The 18,469-nt window shown below is 29.0% G+C and overlaps 3 protein-coding genes across 3 annotated transcripts; all 3 read right to left on the reverse strand.

Annotated features, from left to right (window-relative positions):
* Positions 1–286: 286 nt before the first annotated feature.
* Positions 287–898, reverse strand: J3458_019652 (uncharacterized protein; the record flags this gene model as incomplete). Its single annotated transcript, XM_007809560.2, has 1 exon — positions 287–898. One exon carries the CDS (start codon positions 896–898, stop codon positions 287–289), a length of 612 nt encoding a protein of 203 aa, XP_007807751.2.
* Positions 899–3,683: 2,785 nt separating this feature from the next.
* Positions 3,684–4,514, reverse strand: J3458_019653 (uncharacterized protein; the record flags this gene model as incomplete). Its single annotated transcript, XM_007809562.2, has 1 exon — positions 3,684–4,514. Exon 1 carries the CDS (start codon positions 4,428–4,430, stop codon positions 3,684–3,686), a length of 747 nt encoding a protein of 248 aa, XP_007807753.2. The 5' UTR covers positions 4,431–4,514.
* A 12,947-nt stretch (positions 4,515–17,461) lies between these two features.
* On the reverse strand, positions 17,462–17,770 carry J3458_019654 (uncharacterized protein; the record flags this gene model as incomplete). Its single annotated transcript, XM_066121617.1, has 1 exon — positions 17,462–17,770. The coding sequence occupies one exon, from the start codon at positions 17,768–17,770 to the stop codon at positions 17,462–17,464; it is 309 nt and encodes a 102-aa protein (XP_065973233.1).
* Between the last annotated feature and the right edge of the window lie 699 nt (positions 17,771–18,469).

Raw genomic sequence — 18,469 nt, forward strand, 5'->3', positions numbered from 1 at the left:
ATTATAATATCGCTATCAACGTATATGCACCCGTGTGCCTAGCCGGGTGTTTCATTACCATTCGCATAGTGGTTTATCTTATCTCATGTTTACGACCAATTTATCATGTCATCATGCAATATCTAGGTGAGTCTTCTGTTGAGTATATGAAAACCAGTTCATAGGTGCGTGACACCACAGCAGCAGTGCGTTAAAGAGGATATGAAAAAATGAATAAATCGTAAAAGTAAAAAACAGGTTCTCATGTGTCCAGTCAATACGGCCCCTGGGTCATACACGCATATTATCATGGGGTAAAAACTACACATTTGCCGATACCATTGTGTTCCGTAGCTACGTCAAAGGCCCTTTCCCAATTAACTAGTGCGAACGTCTTTGTCTCCACGCAATCCCTGCCCCTAGGGAACATTCCCCTCTCCAACATCCTGACGAATTTCGTTATACTCTCTCGGCCATACATCATTCTGGCCTTGAGCGTGATACTGTTTGTCATGATCTCCGGAACGCCAATGTTCTTGGTCGATCCCATCAGGCTGGCTGTCCCACCATGACGTAGGCTCTCGATAGCACTCTTTGTATGCGTCGATGTGGACGCGGCTGAAGGTGTAATGTCCAAGACAGCATCAAATACTCGTAGAGAAGCCGCATCGTTGGCTTCATCCCCTGTTATCTTGACCGCCTCAATATTCGCTGCTGGTGACCCTCTCTTGATATCCACTTTCAATCTTGCCAGCTTCTCCTCGTTTCTACCCATTGCAATCACTCTTGCGCCCATCGCGGCAGCAACTTGCATGCCAAAACTGCCATAGAACCCCGTTGCCGGGCACAGGAAAATGGTCTCACTGGGCTTCAGGCCAATATCCCTTAGCCCACCATGCGGCACAAGCGGGTACGCCATGGACACCAGGTCCAAGCCTTGCTTCATCCAGAGGGATACAATTTTCCAGGGGCACCATGGAATACTCGGAAAATGTCGCATTGCGCCATACGCATTGGCTTTCTACTGCCATCGCTAGACCCCTCATAATGAGCCGTTGAGAACATATAGTCTGGGTCGTCGCACGCCTTTATAGCGCAATCAACGTAAACAAGCTGTCCAGGTTTCAAGGGCGTCGCGTCGGACCCCACGGCGGCAACATGTCCGATGGCCGCAAATTCAGCTACTCATGGCGTGGGAACCGGGAGGGAACGTTTGCCATTGTAGACCTCTCGGTGGTAATGTAGAATTTCAGCCGCGGCGACGCGGACAATGGCGCTGCCAAGGGTTTCTTTTGGAGTTGTGACGGACTTTACTTGAAAGCCAGACTCGCGACTGTCTAGTAGGAGAGCGTGGTGCTCGGATGGTAGGGCAGGTTGCATAATGACGACCAAGAGAAGTTCGGTGATGGAAGCGAAGCGCAAAGTAGGTGAAAACTTGGAATACATACACTGCGGTTACTACCAATTAATCGCCAGGGGTGCAATTGGCAGGACCCGCGGCGGACTTGACGTTCGTTGAAGGCAAGGCGTGGAGTCAAACTGGCTCAACTCCCCGCGCCCTTCGACGGACAAATTACGGAGTCCCCTTGGACAAGTTGAAGGAAAATCGTAGGGGCCGAGTTGAGTCGCAGAAGAACGTCCAGACTGAGTGCCGACCTCGGCCAGACTTGACCTAGCGATCCCCGTTTCGGGCCACTTCGCCAAGTCGGTGCGGGTGTTGGAACCCTTGGAGAAGATATGGCGCGGGTGGACGAGCATTCCATCTTTGAAAGATAGGCAGCGTAAACCAACGAAACGGAGTGTGTCTAGATTGTCCACAGCACGAACAAATGGCGTTGTGACGCAGTTCTGGTCCCAGGCGGTAGTTGGCGGAGCAAGTCCGCTGCTACTCGTGCCGTGCGGCTCGACTTATTCGGCGAGCGACATCTGCCGTCAGTAATAGTATATGCAAGTGCTCTGAACGTTGTATTCATATCGATTCTCCGTCCAGTGACCCCAAGCCGATCAAGCTCCCCCGTAAATGAGGAAGTAACGAATCTCATAATATCATCGAAATCCACGGGCTCAATCCCCTGATCCAGGAGACATGGACATGCAGCACTCATAAAGCTGTCGTGGACTTGAAATAGGGATACCGAGGCTCGCGCCGAAGAGACTGGGACGCTTTTAAAGAATTGGAGGATAATATGATGATCGGAGAAGTCGTAACCGAATCGCCAATCATTAGATACCTAGTTCATGGCTGGTACTACACAAAATAATTCACATTGGCTGTACTGGGAGATAAAGTATAGATTACAGCTTCCACCAAAAGTTAAAACACGACGCAGAGTTAGAAAAAAAAAGGCCTGATCATCGGAAAATTCATAGAATATGAAAGGAAGGGGTATATAAAAATTCAAGACGATCAAAAGAGGTTGCCATGCGGGTTGGAAAACTAAGGGGGTCTGATGATTGGCCAGGAAGACATAATTTTGAGCAACTATCAAAGTCGCGTCATTTGGATCTATTTTGCTACACTATCAAGACTTTTTGCACGGCTATAGCAAGCCTCACCTTAAAAGAGCTATATAACCTACATAGTTACTGCTTGCAGTTCGAGATCGGAATCTTTGGGTTTGCAGTCTTCCGACCAAGGCTGGAAAGGAATTATTCCGTAAGAAATACAAAATTACGCATACAATAGTATGGATAAAACGTGAAGAAAATCCAGTGTAATCCGAGACCCATACGAGCACAAGCTTATGTCGGAGGCGTAGCCGGGAAAAAAAAAGATCTAGAGCCGGGCTAAGGGCCCTACAAATCTCACCCTACCAACAGCCTGTACCACTCCCATCAATAAAGATGATGCGAAAGGACCAAAATGGCCGCTCAATGACATCGGCCACTGTGGCCTGCTACAGGCTGAGGCTTCTTGAAGGCCTCGAGAACCCGCGGCAAGCCCAGCAACACGCAAGTAAAGGCAACATGCAGTAGGTTATCCCTCGTCAACCCCCTGCGACGAAATCTATCCCCCAGGAGAACTAGAGTGATGGTCAAAAAGATGGGCTGCAGGCGATGGATCGTCGAGACGGAGGCGGACCCGATGGCGAGTACGTCTAGCAGCGCCTAAACACCCCATTCAACGTCAGCCACGCGTCTAGGGGGGATGTTTCACGCCGTCTCCTTTCTTACCGGGAGCCAGCAGCAGGAGCCGTGGAGAAGGGCTGATACGAAGGGCACGAGGTAGTGATTTTGCAACTGCGGCCAGCGTTTTGATGCTGAATCATGCGCATTCTTGGGCTCTGGCTTTGAGCTCTTCTGCGAGCTTATGTCGCAGCACGACGACGACATCTTGGACGACACAGAAATTGTTCAATCTTGACAAATGTGGCGGAGTTTCCGGACCGACGTGCGAGGCGAGATTTCAAGGGAGACGAAGATTGAACATTGATGGCCACGTGTCTGCACAGGCCTGTGGATGCGCGCTTTGTACCAGGCGTGTTTTGCATTGACCCAGGTGCCAGTTAACCTGTGCGGACCTCACTTGTTAGCGCTGTCTGGTGCCTTTTCGCGCCTGGCGCTTTATGGTTGACATCAATTGATGGCAGCATCCAGTCAACGCCGAGTCCCGCTACGACATTCAACTTGAACCAGTTGACGTTTAATGTGCGCCAGTTTCAGCATCGTCATGGTTAGTAAGCCTATATGTGTGATTTTTTTACTCAACGGCGCGAATGGGCCACCACCCAAGACGCCACACTCGCAAAATAAGCATCTTGCAAGTCCCCAATGTCCCCAAGAGCGAAGTTCTGATGCTGGCCGACTCGCTTCAACATGTGCATAGCCCTCACTCTCTGACTCTCGTCAACAACCCACACTGACGCCATCTTCAGTTGCGGAACCATCATCACGGGCCCCAAATTACTGGTAGGTGCCTTATCTGCAACCCTTTCCACAAACTTGTAAGCCCGTATAATCTCCCGGGTGTGCATCAGCAGTCGATCGACATCGGCTGACACATCGTCTCGCGCTGCGGCTAATAAGCGGTAGACAACTATACAGGCAGCGTGATACAGGGACAACAAAGCCGCCTCTGGCATACTCGCGAAATGAGACGATGGGAAAGTATCATGGGCGGTATCCGGTCTAGTTGGTGGCGAGGGCGAAGGAACCGATGGCCAACTCTTTTCTTCAAAGATGCCGTTCATCTCTTGAATCGTCAGAGGTGGCACAAACTGCCGTTCCCACCGCAACAGCTTAGCTACGGTTGCTTCGGCTGACGCTCTTAATTCCAGTTTTGCTCTTCCCGCAAGGTCGTGCGTTGGTATCAGCTCATGGGCAGTGGCCAAACACGCTTCAACGTCAACCAAAATTGTGACCATTTGGTCAAATACATTGGGGGGGTGAATCTCGAACGGGATGCAAGTCCATTCAGGCGAGGCAAACTTTGAGAGCTTGTTTTCGTACATGGTGGCGATGAACTACAGACAACACCATACGTAAGCCTGCGTATAAAATATACAGAGGAGATTAAAATAAATGAGACAACAGAGACCTACTATTTAAAATCGTACATGGCAGAAGATCCTGTGTAGGGTGTAAAAGGTCCACGGGTACCCGTGTGGGTTGCTTACCCGTGGGCTTTAAGTAAGTATAGGTAAGAAAAAAAGACTTAAATAAATTTATAAGAGAAAATAAGGTACTTATAATTATTAATTAAGAATATTAAGTGTTTTTAAGTACTTAAATAAAACTTATATAACTTACTTTATACGTTTAACTTAAGACTTATTTGTAAGGTGGTTAGGGAACCCTACCTACTTATAACGTAATTAATAATATTACGTGGAATAGGGGCTTTAAAATTATATCCCTTATACCTTATATAATTAAAAAATAGGATAAGCTTTAATTATTATAATATAATTACCTTTACTTTAATTACTTAACTTTTAATCTCTCTTATAATCTTATAATTTTTAAAGCTTCTTAAAAAGTTATTTAGTTAAAATAATAAAGATAAGTACTTAAAGAACCCTTATTTCGTAGGTGTTTTTACCTTTAATAGTAAAGAATTTAATAAAATTATTAAGTAATTAAAAGAATATAATAACTTTAAGTAAAGGGAAAACACTTAAATAATTAAATAAGATTATTATAGCTCTTTAAAATTAAATTACTTAATTAAAGAAGCTATAAGAGCTTTAAGAAAAGAAAAAGAAGCTATAAAGATTAATTCTTAAAATTACTTACTTAATAGTAAAAAAGAGATATAACTTTTATAATTTAAAGGGAAATAATAATTAAAAAGTATAGGTTAAGAATATTAACTCTCTTTATTATTTAATAAACTCTTAAAAGTATAAGATTTAAATAAATAACTTAAATTATACTTTTAATAAAGTGAAACGTAAGTATTATAAAGATTATTAGAAAATTCTCTTTACTTTAAATTATATAAACTTAAAATATAAGGTAAAATAAGATTAATACCTTAATAAATAGCTAGTAAATTAAAAGAAAAACCTTAAGAATAATTAAAATATATTTTAAAATTAAACTCTTATACTTTTAAAGAATATAAAAAATTATAAGTCTTAAATAATTATATAATTAAAATAAGTAAAGTAATATAAAAATTAAAGCTTTATAAACTTTAATATTTACCTAGATTTATTAAAGAAATACCTAAAAAAAGCTAATAAAAAGTTATAAGTACTTACTCTTTTTATTAAGCTATAACTTAAACTTTAAGATTATATAAACTTATATACCTTTATCTTTAAAAAAACTTAAAAAAAGTAATTTAAATTACCTAATAATTTTAAGATATTATATTAAGAAGAAATAAGTGAAAGGTTAACTTATCTTAACTAAAAAGCTCTTTAAAAATACTCTAATAAGAAAAAAGTAACTTATTAAAGGCTTACCTTAATAATAAAAGGCTCTTATAATTAAATTATTATAATTAAAACCTAAACTTAATTAGGTAAGAAAAGCTATATTATTATAATTATAATAGTAAGAATTACCTTTAACTCGCTTATAATAAACTATTTAAGAATAACTTAAACAATTAAGAAAACGCTTAAAGGTTAAAGTAATTACTTTTACTTTAACTTTAAGCTAAGAAGTATTAATAAGCTAATACTTTAATATAAAGGTTATTATATATAAGTGTAATATTATAAAAACCTACGCTAATCTTAATAGTTATATAATACTTAATCTTATTAATATTAACTTTATAAGATAATAAGAATTATATTAAGTAAAGGTAATAGCCTTTATTTTATAGTTAATTAAGACTCTTATAATTCTCTAATATAATATATATAAATTACCTATTTAAGCTATTAACTTTTATAAGTATAAATATACCTTAAAATTACTATATATTACTATTAAAAGAGACTTAAACTTAAAGAGAAACCTTATTTTAATAGGGATATATATACTAATTAAATAAAAAATATATATAATTATATATAACTAAAAATAATAGTATAAGTTTTAAAGAGAGAGCTTTTTATTAGATAATTCCCGTAAATTTACTAAGAAGTACTAGAATATAGCTTAAATTTATACTATTATTAGTATATTTAAGAAAGACTTTCTTACTTTAAGAGATAAAGAGCTAATAAAAGGGTATAATTCTATAAATAATATTTTAATAAAGCTTTATAGCTTTAAGAATATCTTTATAAATAATTATTTTAAGACTTTATTATTATATAAGAATATTAATTAAAATATTAACCTTTTACCTAATATTACGCTATTATATAAATTTATTTACCTATTATTTTAAGTTAAGTTAAAGAAGCTTTATTAGTATATTAATAAAAATCTAGTGAATAAACGAATAAGACCCTTAAAAAGCTTAATTAAAGCATTAATTCTATTTATATTTAAGAAGAATAAAACCTTAAGGTTATATATAAATTATAAGGGATTAAATAGAGTAACCTAAAAGAATTATTACGTATTACCTTTAATTTTAAAGTTACTTAATAAATATTAAGAGGTTAAGTTCTTCTTAAAGATTAATATTAAGAATACTTATTATAAAATATAAATAAAAGAGAGAAATAAGTAAAAGATAGCCTTTTAAACTTATTATAAGTATTATAAATACTTAATTATACTTTTTAATCTTATAAACGCGCCTATTACTTTTTAGAATTATATTTACTAAGCTTTATAAAAGCTAATTAATATTATTTATATAGTATATTTAAATAATATTTTAATCTTCTTAAAAATAAAAGAGAAATATACCTCTTATATTACCTAAATATTAGAATAAATAAAAGTAGTTAAGCTATTTATAAAGCTATTTAAGTATATCTTTTAATGAAAATTTTTATAGAATTCTTAGAGTTTATTCTATTAATTAATAGCCTTTTAATAGATTTAAAATAAGTATAAATTATTTAAGAATAAAAAGAATTAATTATATATTATAAAGTATAAGTATTCCTAGAATTTTATAACTTTTATTAATAATTTATATAAAGTTACTTTAAGATAATAGTACCCTTAAACGTCTTATTAAAGGGAAATTAAAATAATAAGAAGCTTAATTACTTAACCTTTATAAGTAAAGAATAATTAACGTTTAATCGTTTAAAGAATACCTTTATAAAAGCCTCTCTCCTTTAATATTATAACTTAAGTAAGATAATTTAAATTAAAATAAACGCGTTTAACTTTATAATAGCTAGAATTCTCTTATAATTAAATAATAAAGGGTAATATTACTTTATTATATTTTAGTCTTAAAATTTTATTAATATAAAAAGAATTATAGAATATTAAATTAAGAATTATTTATTATAATAGAATTATTTAAATACTAGTAATATTATATAAAAGAGGTAATAAATTTAATTAAAGTTCTATTAAACTATTATAACCTTTAAATATTTATAAGATAACTTAAGTTAAATAAGTATTAAGCTTATTAATATATATTCTTATTACTCTTTAACTTTATTATTAAGTATTAATTTAATAAAAGTAATCTAATAAATAAGCTATTAAGGTAACTTAATTATAAAAGTAAAGCTATATTTAATAAAGAGTTATTATTAAACTTATAAAAGAAGCTAATAATTACTCAAGAAGAAGTAAAAAATACTTTAAAAAACTATAAAAATTATAGTAAAAAGCTAACGTTTAATTAAATATATAAAGCTTTAAAGCCTTTAAGAGAGAGGTATTTAACTTACATAAGTTAAGTAATTATTATAAGTCTAGTAATTATTACTTATTCTATTAATAAATTTAAAGAGAAAGTAAGTATAATAAGTATAATTACGTAAAGTTAAGTAAGATATATTATAAAATAATAGTTAATTTATAAGAATAAATTAATTATATTACTTAAAGAACTTTTACTTTAAGCTTAAAGCTATAACTTAAATATATAAAAGTAATTTATTAGTAAGCTAATAGTAAAATAAAAAGAAAAGAAGAACTAAATAAAAGATAAAAGTAATCTTTTATTATATAAGAATAAAGTAATTATACCTTAAGATTTAAAGATACGTTAAAAGTTACTTAAGCTATATTATAATAATTTATTAATAAATTACTTTAAAATAAAAAGAATCTTAGAACTATTATAATGTAACTTTTATTAGCTATATATATAAGGTAAAGTAAAAAATAATATTATAAGTTATATAGTTTATTAAGAGATAATAATCTAATAGTATTACTTATATAATACGCTTAAATTACTATTAATTTTACGGTAATTTTAAGTTAAAATATTAATAGACTTTATAATAAAGCTACTTAAAATAAAGTATCTTAAGTAAAGTATTAATATAATACTAATAATAATAAATTAATTTATTAAGTATTCTTTTTTCTTAATAATTAATACTATTATTAATACTATAAAACTAATAAAACTCTTTTATTATAAGGTTAAACTTTAATTTAATATACTAGAAGGTATTATCTTTAATAAAGAGCTAGTATTTACTAGCTAATTTTAGTTAAACCTTTATTATTTATTTAAGATAAAAAGAAGGCTTTTAATAGCTTTTTACTTATAAATAAATAAGTAGATAAAAAGAATAAACTAAACTATAAAGTATTATTTACGCTATTTTATTATAAGTAATTAATTAATATAAGTGTAATTACTATTATAAGCTTAATTTACTTATAATAACGTAAAGAGTAATATAATAAGCTACTTATTTAATTATAATTTAATAGGGTATAACTTAAAGTTTTACTTTTACCTTAAAAGTAAAGCTTATTAAAAGAGAGTACTTACTATAAAAACCTATATAATTAAGCTTAAAAAAGTATAAGAATAACTTTAAATTAACTAATAAAAGGCTATAAAATTATAAGTAAAGTATTATAATTAATAATATATATCTCTTACCTTATATAAGGGGAACTTAATAGGCTTAATTATAAAGAATATTAAATTTAAGGTAAAAAAATAAAAGCTTATTCTTTATTATATTAAACTCTTTTAAATTCTAGAAACTATTAAGAAATAAATATATTACTTAACGCTATTAGAATAATATAGCTACCTTTATAATATCTTTTATATTAGCTTATTAAAGCTATAAAAAAGGTAAGAAAACACTAATAAAAACTTACTTTTAATATTAAACCTTAAAGAGAATAATAAAGAGTATAAAGTTAAAGAAGTTAAAAATTAAAGAGAGTTTTAAGAAAGCACTTATTACCTAATAAAGTAAAATAAATAGCTCTTTAAGTATAACTAATAGGTAACTATTAAAGATATAATTAATATATTTAAAGCGATTATTACGTTTTAATAAAATAAAAATAAATAAAAAGTTAATAAAACGTTATAAGAAAACTATAAGTAAGAGATTATTACGTGAAAATTAAATAATTATACTTTAATTATGATTAATTTTATTTATATTAACTTTTAAGCTAATAAACTATTAAATAAAAAATAAAAGAAATAATACTTAAAGCGTAAAAAGAGCTAATAAAAAAGCATTTAAGGTATCTTTTTTAAGTAGATTATTATTAAATTTATTAGTAATAATTACCTTCTTTATACTATTATAAAGGTAATAAATTACTATTACTTAAATAATATAACTTAGGTTAAATAGGTATAAACAGAGCTCTTACGGATATAGTAAATACAAGTGTATTGTGTATTGTATTTTGTATTGTATTGTATTTTCGTGTATTGTATTTAAATACAATACATTACATTCTTAAAATACCTATAAATGTATTATTAGGGAAAAACGCTAGTAAATTTTTTACTTGTATATATAAGGCTAATTATAAGGCTTATAAGAAATATTTTTATATTATTAAATAGAGCTATTTTAGTCCTTTAAAATGCATTAATTTATATTATTATAAGTTATATAATAAGAGAGTTATTTATATTTTTATTATTTAAAATATATTATTAAAAATTTAAAATATAAAGTTTAAACTTTAAATATATAAATTTTATAAAATTAAATACTTTAAAGCTATTAACGCGTTAATTAATTATATTACTTAATTATTATTATTTTTAAGTCCTTTTTTCTTAATTTATATAGTATTAAACTTAAATTTTTAAGCTTTATTATTTAATATCTTAATAATTATTAAAAATATAATAGTAAATAATATATTATTATAAACCTTGAAATTATATTAATATAATACTATTTTTTATATAATTAATTCTTAATAATATATCTAAAAATATACTATAAAAAGACTTAAGAGTAAATGTTAAATTTAAAAAAATATAAATGCAAGTAACTTTTTAAATATATAACTTATAATATTAATATAAATATCTTTATAAAGCTAAAGTTCTTCTTATTATTATAAAATTCAAAAAAAATATTAAAAGCTTTATTTTATACTAATATAAAGCTATTATACATCATAAATATCACTATCTTCCTCTTCTTCCCTATTTTTAGTACTATTTACAAATTTAACTTTAGAAATAGTTTTATCACTACCAGAAAAAGCTGAATTTTCATCTGATTCAGATTTTTCTGAATCTAAGCTAGAATAAGAGAATAAATTATAATATTTCTTTGTTTTAACTCGTTTTTCCTTATTTTTAGCCCAGTTTTTTAATAATAAAATTTTTCGAATATTAGAATGCATTAAAGAGGTTCTTCGCTTACTAATCACGTTACCTCCTTGGTTAAAATTCCCTTCTATAGCTCCTAAAGTAGCTGGAATAGCTAAATATTTTCGTGCTATTATTAAAAGAATCGGAAAAGCTTTAATAGAATTAGCCCACCAAATAAATATATCTTCCTATTAAAAGTTAGTGTTTATTTTTATATAATTAAGCTTATAAATGTTAAAAATACCTCATCATCTTCTAAATTAAGCTTATAATAACTAGAAATCTCGTTTTTTCTAGTTTCTTTAATAGCTTTATTTTTTTGCTTAGGAAATAAGTCATCAAATAAACTAGGCTTTAATTTAGGCCTAGGATCTTTATAAGATGTTAATTTCTTAGCTGGTTGTTATAAATCGATTATTACTCGATTATTTAAATTAGAACTAGAAGAAGAATCTTCTTCTATTTCTATATTTGAAATAAGCTTATTTTTAGGGTCTTTTATATATAATTCATATGTTCTAAGATATAATTAGTTATAAAATATTAAAAAAAAGGTTATTTTTAATAATTATTTATACTTACTCTTGATATTCTGTTTTTAAATCATTTAATAATAAATGTAAAGTAGTTGAATTTATATTAAATCGAGTTTTAACCGTTTCAATATTAAATCTAGGGTCTAATATAGCAGCAAATAAATAAGGCTTCCAAAAACTATAATTACTATTAATATCTTTTGGAAAATAGTAATTTAGTTTCTTTAAACCTATATTTAAAGCTGAAATAAAAGCTCTAGCTAACGGATTATAAGCGGTTTTCTATAAATAAGTTAGAATAGTTATTATTTTAATATAAAAAGTTTAAAAATATAAAAAACTTACGTTTTTAAGCCAACTTTCTTGATCTTTTAATATATTTTCAAGAAGAAAGTATATTTTAAAGATATAAAAAGATACTAAGCTTATAGTATTATAAGCCTGGCTTTGTAATTTCTTTGTAGGCTCATTAAAAACCTCTAAAATGCTTGATAAAGTCTCTAAATCAAGCCATTCTTACGTTGTTAAATTAGCATCTTTAAAAGCTGCTATATTTGTAACGTTTTGTAATAATATAATAGCTTTTTTAAGCATAATAGTCGTATTTATCATTCTAAAAGTTGAATTCCATCTTGTTGCGTTTGCTAAGTTAAGTAAAAATAGTTAGTAATAATTATTAATAGTTTTAAATAGATTTTTAAGGTTTTAATAGAAATAAAAGCTATTAAATATATTATATAACTTACCTAATAGTATTTTTGTAATATTATTATTTTTAGCTATAAAGCCCTTAGATTTAGCTTCTTTTAAAGCTTTAATCCATTGAGAATAAAGTTGTTGGTTATTTTTAAGAAGAATTGCTACTTTTTTAACTTTTCCAATAATTCCTATATAATAATTAGCTTAAAATATATATAAATATAATGAAAAAAAACTTAAAATACCTGGAAGTAAATTAGAAAATTGTTTTTGTTTTTCAGAAGATAATTGGTTAAATTCTTCTGTTGAAAAGTATAAAAGCTCGCTATTTTTGTATTTTTCGATATTTTCGGATGTTGTTGATTCGGTAATAAACGTAGATATAATATCTTTAGCAATAATATTTAAAATATGAGCTGTACAACGAATATCGAAAGGTTTTAGGTTTTTTTCCGTATAAAAGTTTAAAAAAGAGGTAAGAAAAGTGTTATTATTAGAGCCGTTATCTCTAGTAAAACTATAATTTAAAATAAGTTAATAAAATATCATAAAATATCATAAAGTATCATAAAATAACCTTATAATTAACTTACCTTAATATTTTTTCTGGTTTTATATTATATTCTAATAATAATTGATTAAAACAAAGATTAATAGAGCTTCCAGTGTAAGTATTAGGTAAATATTTAAATCCTAAATATAATTAGTTTAAAAAGTTAAATAATAATATAATATATAATAAAAATAATAAACTAACCAATTAAATAGTATTCTAAATCAAATTCAGAGTTTAGCCAATTAGCTATAACTCCTAAATAAGATTTAGAATTAATAGAAGTCCAAATATCAAGTTGAATAGATATATAACCTAATTTATCAACTTGATTTTGAATTATATTAATTATATTCTTCTTCATTTTTAGATATAAAATATCTATATGAGAAAGTATATTTTGATAGTGAAAAAAGCTCGTATCTTGACTAAAATAAGTTAATATTATTAAATATATATTATATTATTAAATATATATTATATTATTAAATATATAATATAATATTATAAACTTACTTATTATAATAGCTTATTAGCTTTTTAAAGCTCTTACTAGTAATAGTAGTAAAAGATAGGTTATTTTAAAGCATAAACTCAATAGCTAGCATAAGAGCAGTATCCTTAGAAAATTCACTAATAATAGTATTATTTCTAGGTCTTTTATTGCCTCTTTTACTGCTAGATATACTAGATTGAGCTGATATTTCGGATAATAAAGGTGATTCCGTAATAATAGGCACTATATATTAATAAATTAGTAATTAATATCTTTAAAATATTATAATATTATATTAATATGTTAAAAGAATAGTTTAAAGATAATAACTTACACGTTAATTTAGAATTTTCTTCGTTTTTTGAGGTTGTAATAGAAGGATGTTTTTTTTTATAGTGTGTAACACCATTAGAAGACTGAAAACGCTTTGCTTTACTATAAAAAGTAAATAAACAGTCTGGTTGAGTGCAAAAAACAATGAATTAGTCTTTCTTTATTAAAATTAATCTCTGATAATCGAAAATCAAAGAGATTATGTTGAAAGATATATGATTTTGAACTAAATTGATAGCCCTCGTCATTTTCAGGGTCATTTTAATATCGATTTAGCGTTGGAAGACTCGTAGTAGAGTTATTATTCGTAGATAAATCGGGTTCAGAATTAAAGGGATTTTCAGCCATTTTTAATGATAAATAAGATAGGGTTTTAAGGTAAAAAAAGTAGTCACTATATACCCTAAAAGTAGGGTTATTTAGTGAAAAAAAAAGTTTTATTAAAAGTAAGATATTGGTTGAGTTATAGGTGTTTAAGTGTTGGTGTAGAAAAAGAGAATTCTAAACTTCAAAGAGGGATAACACAGTCAATATATAGAGTTTAGATACAATGAAAGATGTCATGAAAACCTTAAATTTCAGGCATTTTTTTGATGCCTAACTTACCCCTAAAACGTGCATATTCGTACAGAAATCGGTGAAAAATTTGCAAGACAAAATACAACTATTGTGAAACAGTAGAATATACCGGTGTGATTACAATGCATAGAGGGCTTTCTGTTGTGTTACGTTAAGGCGTTTTTTCACCTGAAACATACATATGTATACTACAAGAAGTATTTACATTTTTAAACTTTAAGTTAATATAATTTTAGGAATATTAGACGTATAAAGATGCACCTAGTATGTAAAGATAGAGCTTTTTAAGAGCTATCGATTAGTTCTATTTTTATCTATTTTAGTCTATTATTAGTAGAGATATTCTAGTTTATAGAATGTGGCGTTTTTCCTAAAGCGGGGTAACTTAAATACTCCACTTTCTTAACACCACTAGATACCGCATATAATATCTCTATAATTATTAATTAAAAGTAAATAAAAATAATATTTTTAAATAGCTAAGATTATAAGCTTTTAAATGATACTAATTTTATAATAAAATTCGTTTTTTTCGTAGAGTTATAATAGATGAAATATATAGTATAATAAAAGTCATAGAATTTATTTTTAATGTATATATATATATATTATAATATATATAAGTATATGTAAATATTTTATAATTATAAAATGTACGAATAAATATAAAAAAAGCTAAAGAATTTTATAATATATAATTTATATATAATTTATATTATATTAATAAAAATATTTAAAATATAAAGTATAATAAATAATTTAAATTAGTAATAAATAAGAGAAAAATAAAAAAAATATATATTATTAAGAATATATTATTATATAATTATCTTATATTATATATATATTTTTATTTATTATTTAATATTATTTTTAAAATAATTAATATATATTATATATTTTTTTAGTTTTTTATATATAATATAAGTAAAAAAAATTATTTAAAAAATATTTACTTAATTTATATAATATAACATCTTTATAAAGCTTAAAAAAAACCTTATTTTTTTATTTATTTTATATAAAAAGTTATATAATATTTTATATTTATTCTATTTTTAAAGTAAAATATTTCATTAATACGTAGACTTTTAAGTATAATTTTTATATTATTATAACGAGAAAAAAATCTATTATTATTATATATTTTTTAAAATTTATTATTATATATCCTAATAATACATTTATAGGTATTTCATTTATGTATTGTATTGTATTATATTACAATACAATACAATACAATACAGCATAGTAAAAAATACAAAAAATACAATACATTTAGAGGTCTGGGTATAAACGTAAGACTTAAGTTATTTTTTATTTATTAAAAACTTAATTATAATTTACTTAAAATAATTAATAAGCGAAATAATAAGAAGTTATTAATAAAGAAGTTTACTTATATTATTAAATTATAAAGAGAGAATTTAAGTAATTAAAAGCTACTCTTAAGCTATTATATACTAATAATAGATACTTTAAGTAAGTTAAAAGAAGAGAATTAGCTAATAAATATATTATAATAAATTAAGAAAAAACGCACTTATAAGCTCTTTATTATATTAGTTAGCTTATAGGTAATATAGTAGGCGATTTTAGCGTAGTTAAAGCGATAAATAATTCCTAATAAAAGCTAAGTAAAGCGTATATAAGTTACACGTAAAAAAATATAATTAATATTATTATTATTATTATTATTCTTATTCTTTAAGATTAAGGTAATTATAAGCTATTAAAGATAAGTAAGAAGGTGTAAGAGATTAATTATATCTTTAGCTATAATAAAGATAAGCTATATAAACGTTAATAAAAATATAATAAAACTATAAGAAAACCCTTTAAAGTTATAAATTAATTAAGTTACACGTGTTAATATACGTAATATACTATTAATAGCGCTTAAAGAGGCTAGTATTTAAGCTTATATTACTATTAAAAGTATAGGAAATCTTAAGAAGTTAAAGCTTCTTTAAAAAGCTATAATAATAGGCGTTTATTATTATACGTAAATAATATATATAAAAATAACGCTTAGTATTAATATTTATTATTTTAATAGTAAATAATAGGTAATTAGCTTAATAAAATAAGGTTTCTTAGGTGAAAAAAAAGGGGATTAAATGAGTAACATAAAAAAAAATAAGGTAAGTAATAATATTTAAGAGAGAAATAACTAGTAAAAGTATAAAGAGACTATATTAATTTATATATATAATTAATTACGTAACAACGTAATTAACCTTTAATTAAACGTTTAAATTATTTATATATTAATTAATAATATATTACTATATAACTAGTAAGCGAGTATTAAGGCTATCTAATACTCGGTTAAAGTAAGGGGAAATAATTATAAGGTAATTAAAGAACCCTACTTACCTATAACGTAATTAATAACGTTACGTGAAATAAGAGCTTTAAGACTATATCCCTTACACCTTATATAACTAGAAAATAGGATAAGCTTTAATTATTATAATATAGCTACCCTTACTTTAGCTACCTAACTTCTAGTCCCTCTTATAATCTTACATTATTATAAATATAATTAAATATTAAAGGGTTAATATTAATTATTATAATTAATTATTATAATTAATTTAAAAAAATTAATTTATATTATTATATTATATTATTATATATTTATAAGTATTTATAAGATACTTATCTTTATATTAAATTACTTATAGTATACCTAAACCACTTACATAATAAAACGGGTAGCCCACGAATAACCTAATATGCATGAACCCCTCGCGACAAGCCTGTGGTCCTGCGGCTTCTAGCAAAGTTGATGCACCGTGAATATGTTTAATCCAGGCACCCTCAGCGGTCCCCGTCCATGTCTCAAAGTGAGCCAACGTGACGGCAGAGCATACATTGTATTCAGTTGCTGTTGGCGCTTGGTGCGATAGGGCCTCCTGCAAGCCTACTAGTGCTCTGGCATACCACTTGTACGCTTCCGTCTGGGTCGACTTATCGCGGGCCCACGTTCCGTAGCTCAGCATTGATGCTGAGCGGATGGATGTTTTGGTGAGTGAGTTCTTGGGAGATGATATATATTGCGGTACATATGTAGTCTTTCCAACCAGTTGGCGTTGGGGGGGATGGGGAGCCTCTCTCCGCTCAATTGGCCGAATGATCCGACGAAATGAGAGACGAACAATTGGTCAAATGCCGTTTCTCTACAAGACCTTGGGTCGGAAACAAGGGGGATATGCACAAAGGTATTTCTCAGTCTTGGTGGCCAAGAGCAGCGGACGCTCTGCCCAGGTCGTCTTCGGGGACCGCTTGGGATGATGACTCTCCCGATTGCACATGTACGAAAAATGCTCCCGTCCGGGGTCCAGGGCATCGGAGACCCCTGGTGGTGCATTTCTCGCATTGTGGGAATGCCTCATCACACTATCGCAAGTGGCATTAGTAAGGCGACGTTCAATGAGTGACATGCGGTCGTGCTCGCCTTCACTTTTCGTCGACGGCATTTGGAACATCCTCTGCTTCTACCGGCAACATTAACCATGTCGTCTCATGTGGGATCGAGCGTTGCAAGGTTCATACAGCCCAAGGCGGAGCCAAACGCCGACTGGCAGTCCTTTTGTGTCGTGGGAGCATCACCGGCAGGGTGTTGGTGGGGATGTCGAGAGTGAATGTCCAGCTGGTGCCTGGTCGACGGTCATCAGGTCTGTTGTTTCGTCAGTGGTTTCCGAAGTTAATCCGGGCCATCGTGCAAAACCAGAGGCCATCATCGTCGACAGGCCGGGGTTTACTTGTACGCCAGATGCTATCTGAAATGACTCTGAGATTATTCTGAGGCGGAAGTGTACGCCATGGACCCCGAGCAGCGAAATTTGGCAAATTGGCCCGATTTTCTGATACCTCCACACAGGCTGGCTGCCGGAGCCCAGGTGAATGTTCAAATGTTGACCGGACACGGCCACATGTCCGGTCCACGCCATGCACTCAAGTTTCACCATTTGATGAGCCCGACACGACACAGCGGCATGGAAATGACGGCTGGAGTTTAGCTCAACGTCATATCCCTATGAAGTCATACATCATAGGCCGATTTTGCGCCTTGCTCCGGGAAAACGGCGACAACTCGTTCAAAGCTCATAACATGACATGCATTTATGCGTCTTGAGGAGACAAGCTTTTCCCCGATTCGGTCGAGTATCAATGTCGGAGACGGG

This window comes from Metarhizium acridum (assembly GCF_019434415.1).
Source record: "Metarhizium acridum strain ARSEF 324 chromosome Unknown scaffold_568, whole genome shotgun sequence".
Taxonomy (NCBI): Eukaryota; Fungi; Ascomycota; class Sordariomycetes; order Hypocreales; family Clavicipitaceae; genus Metarhizium; species Metarhizium acridum.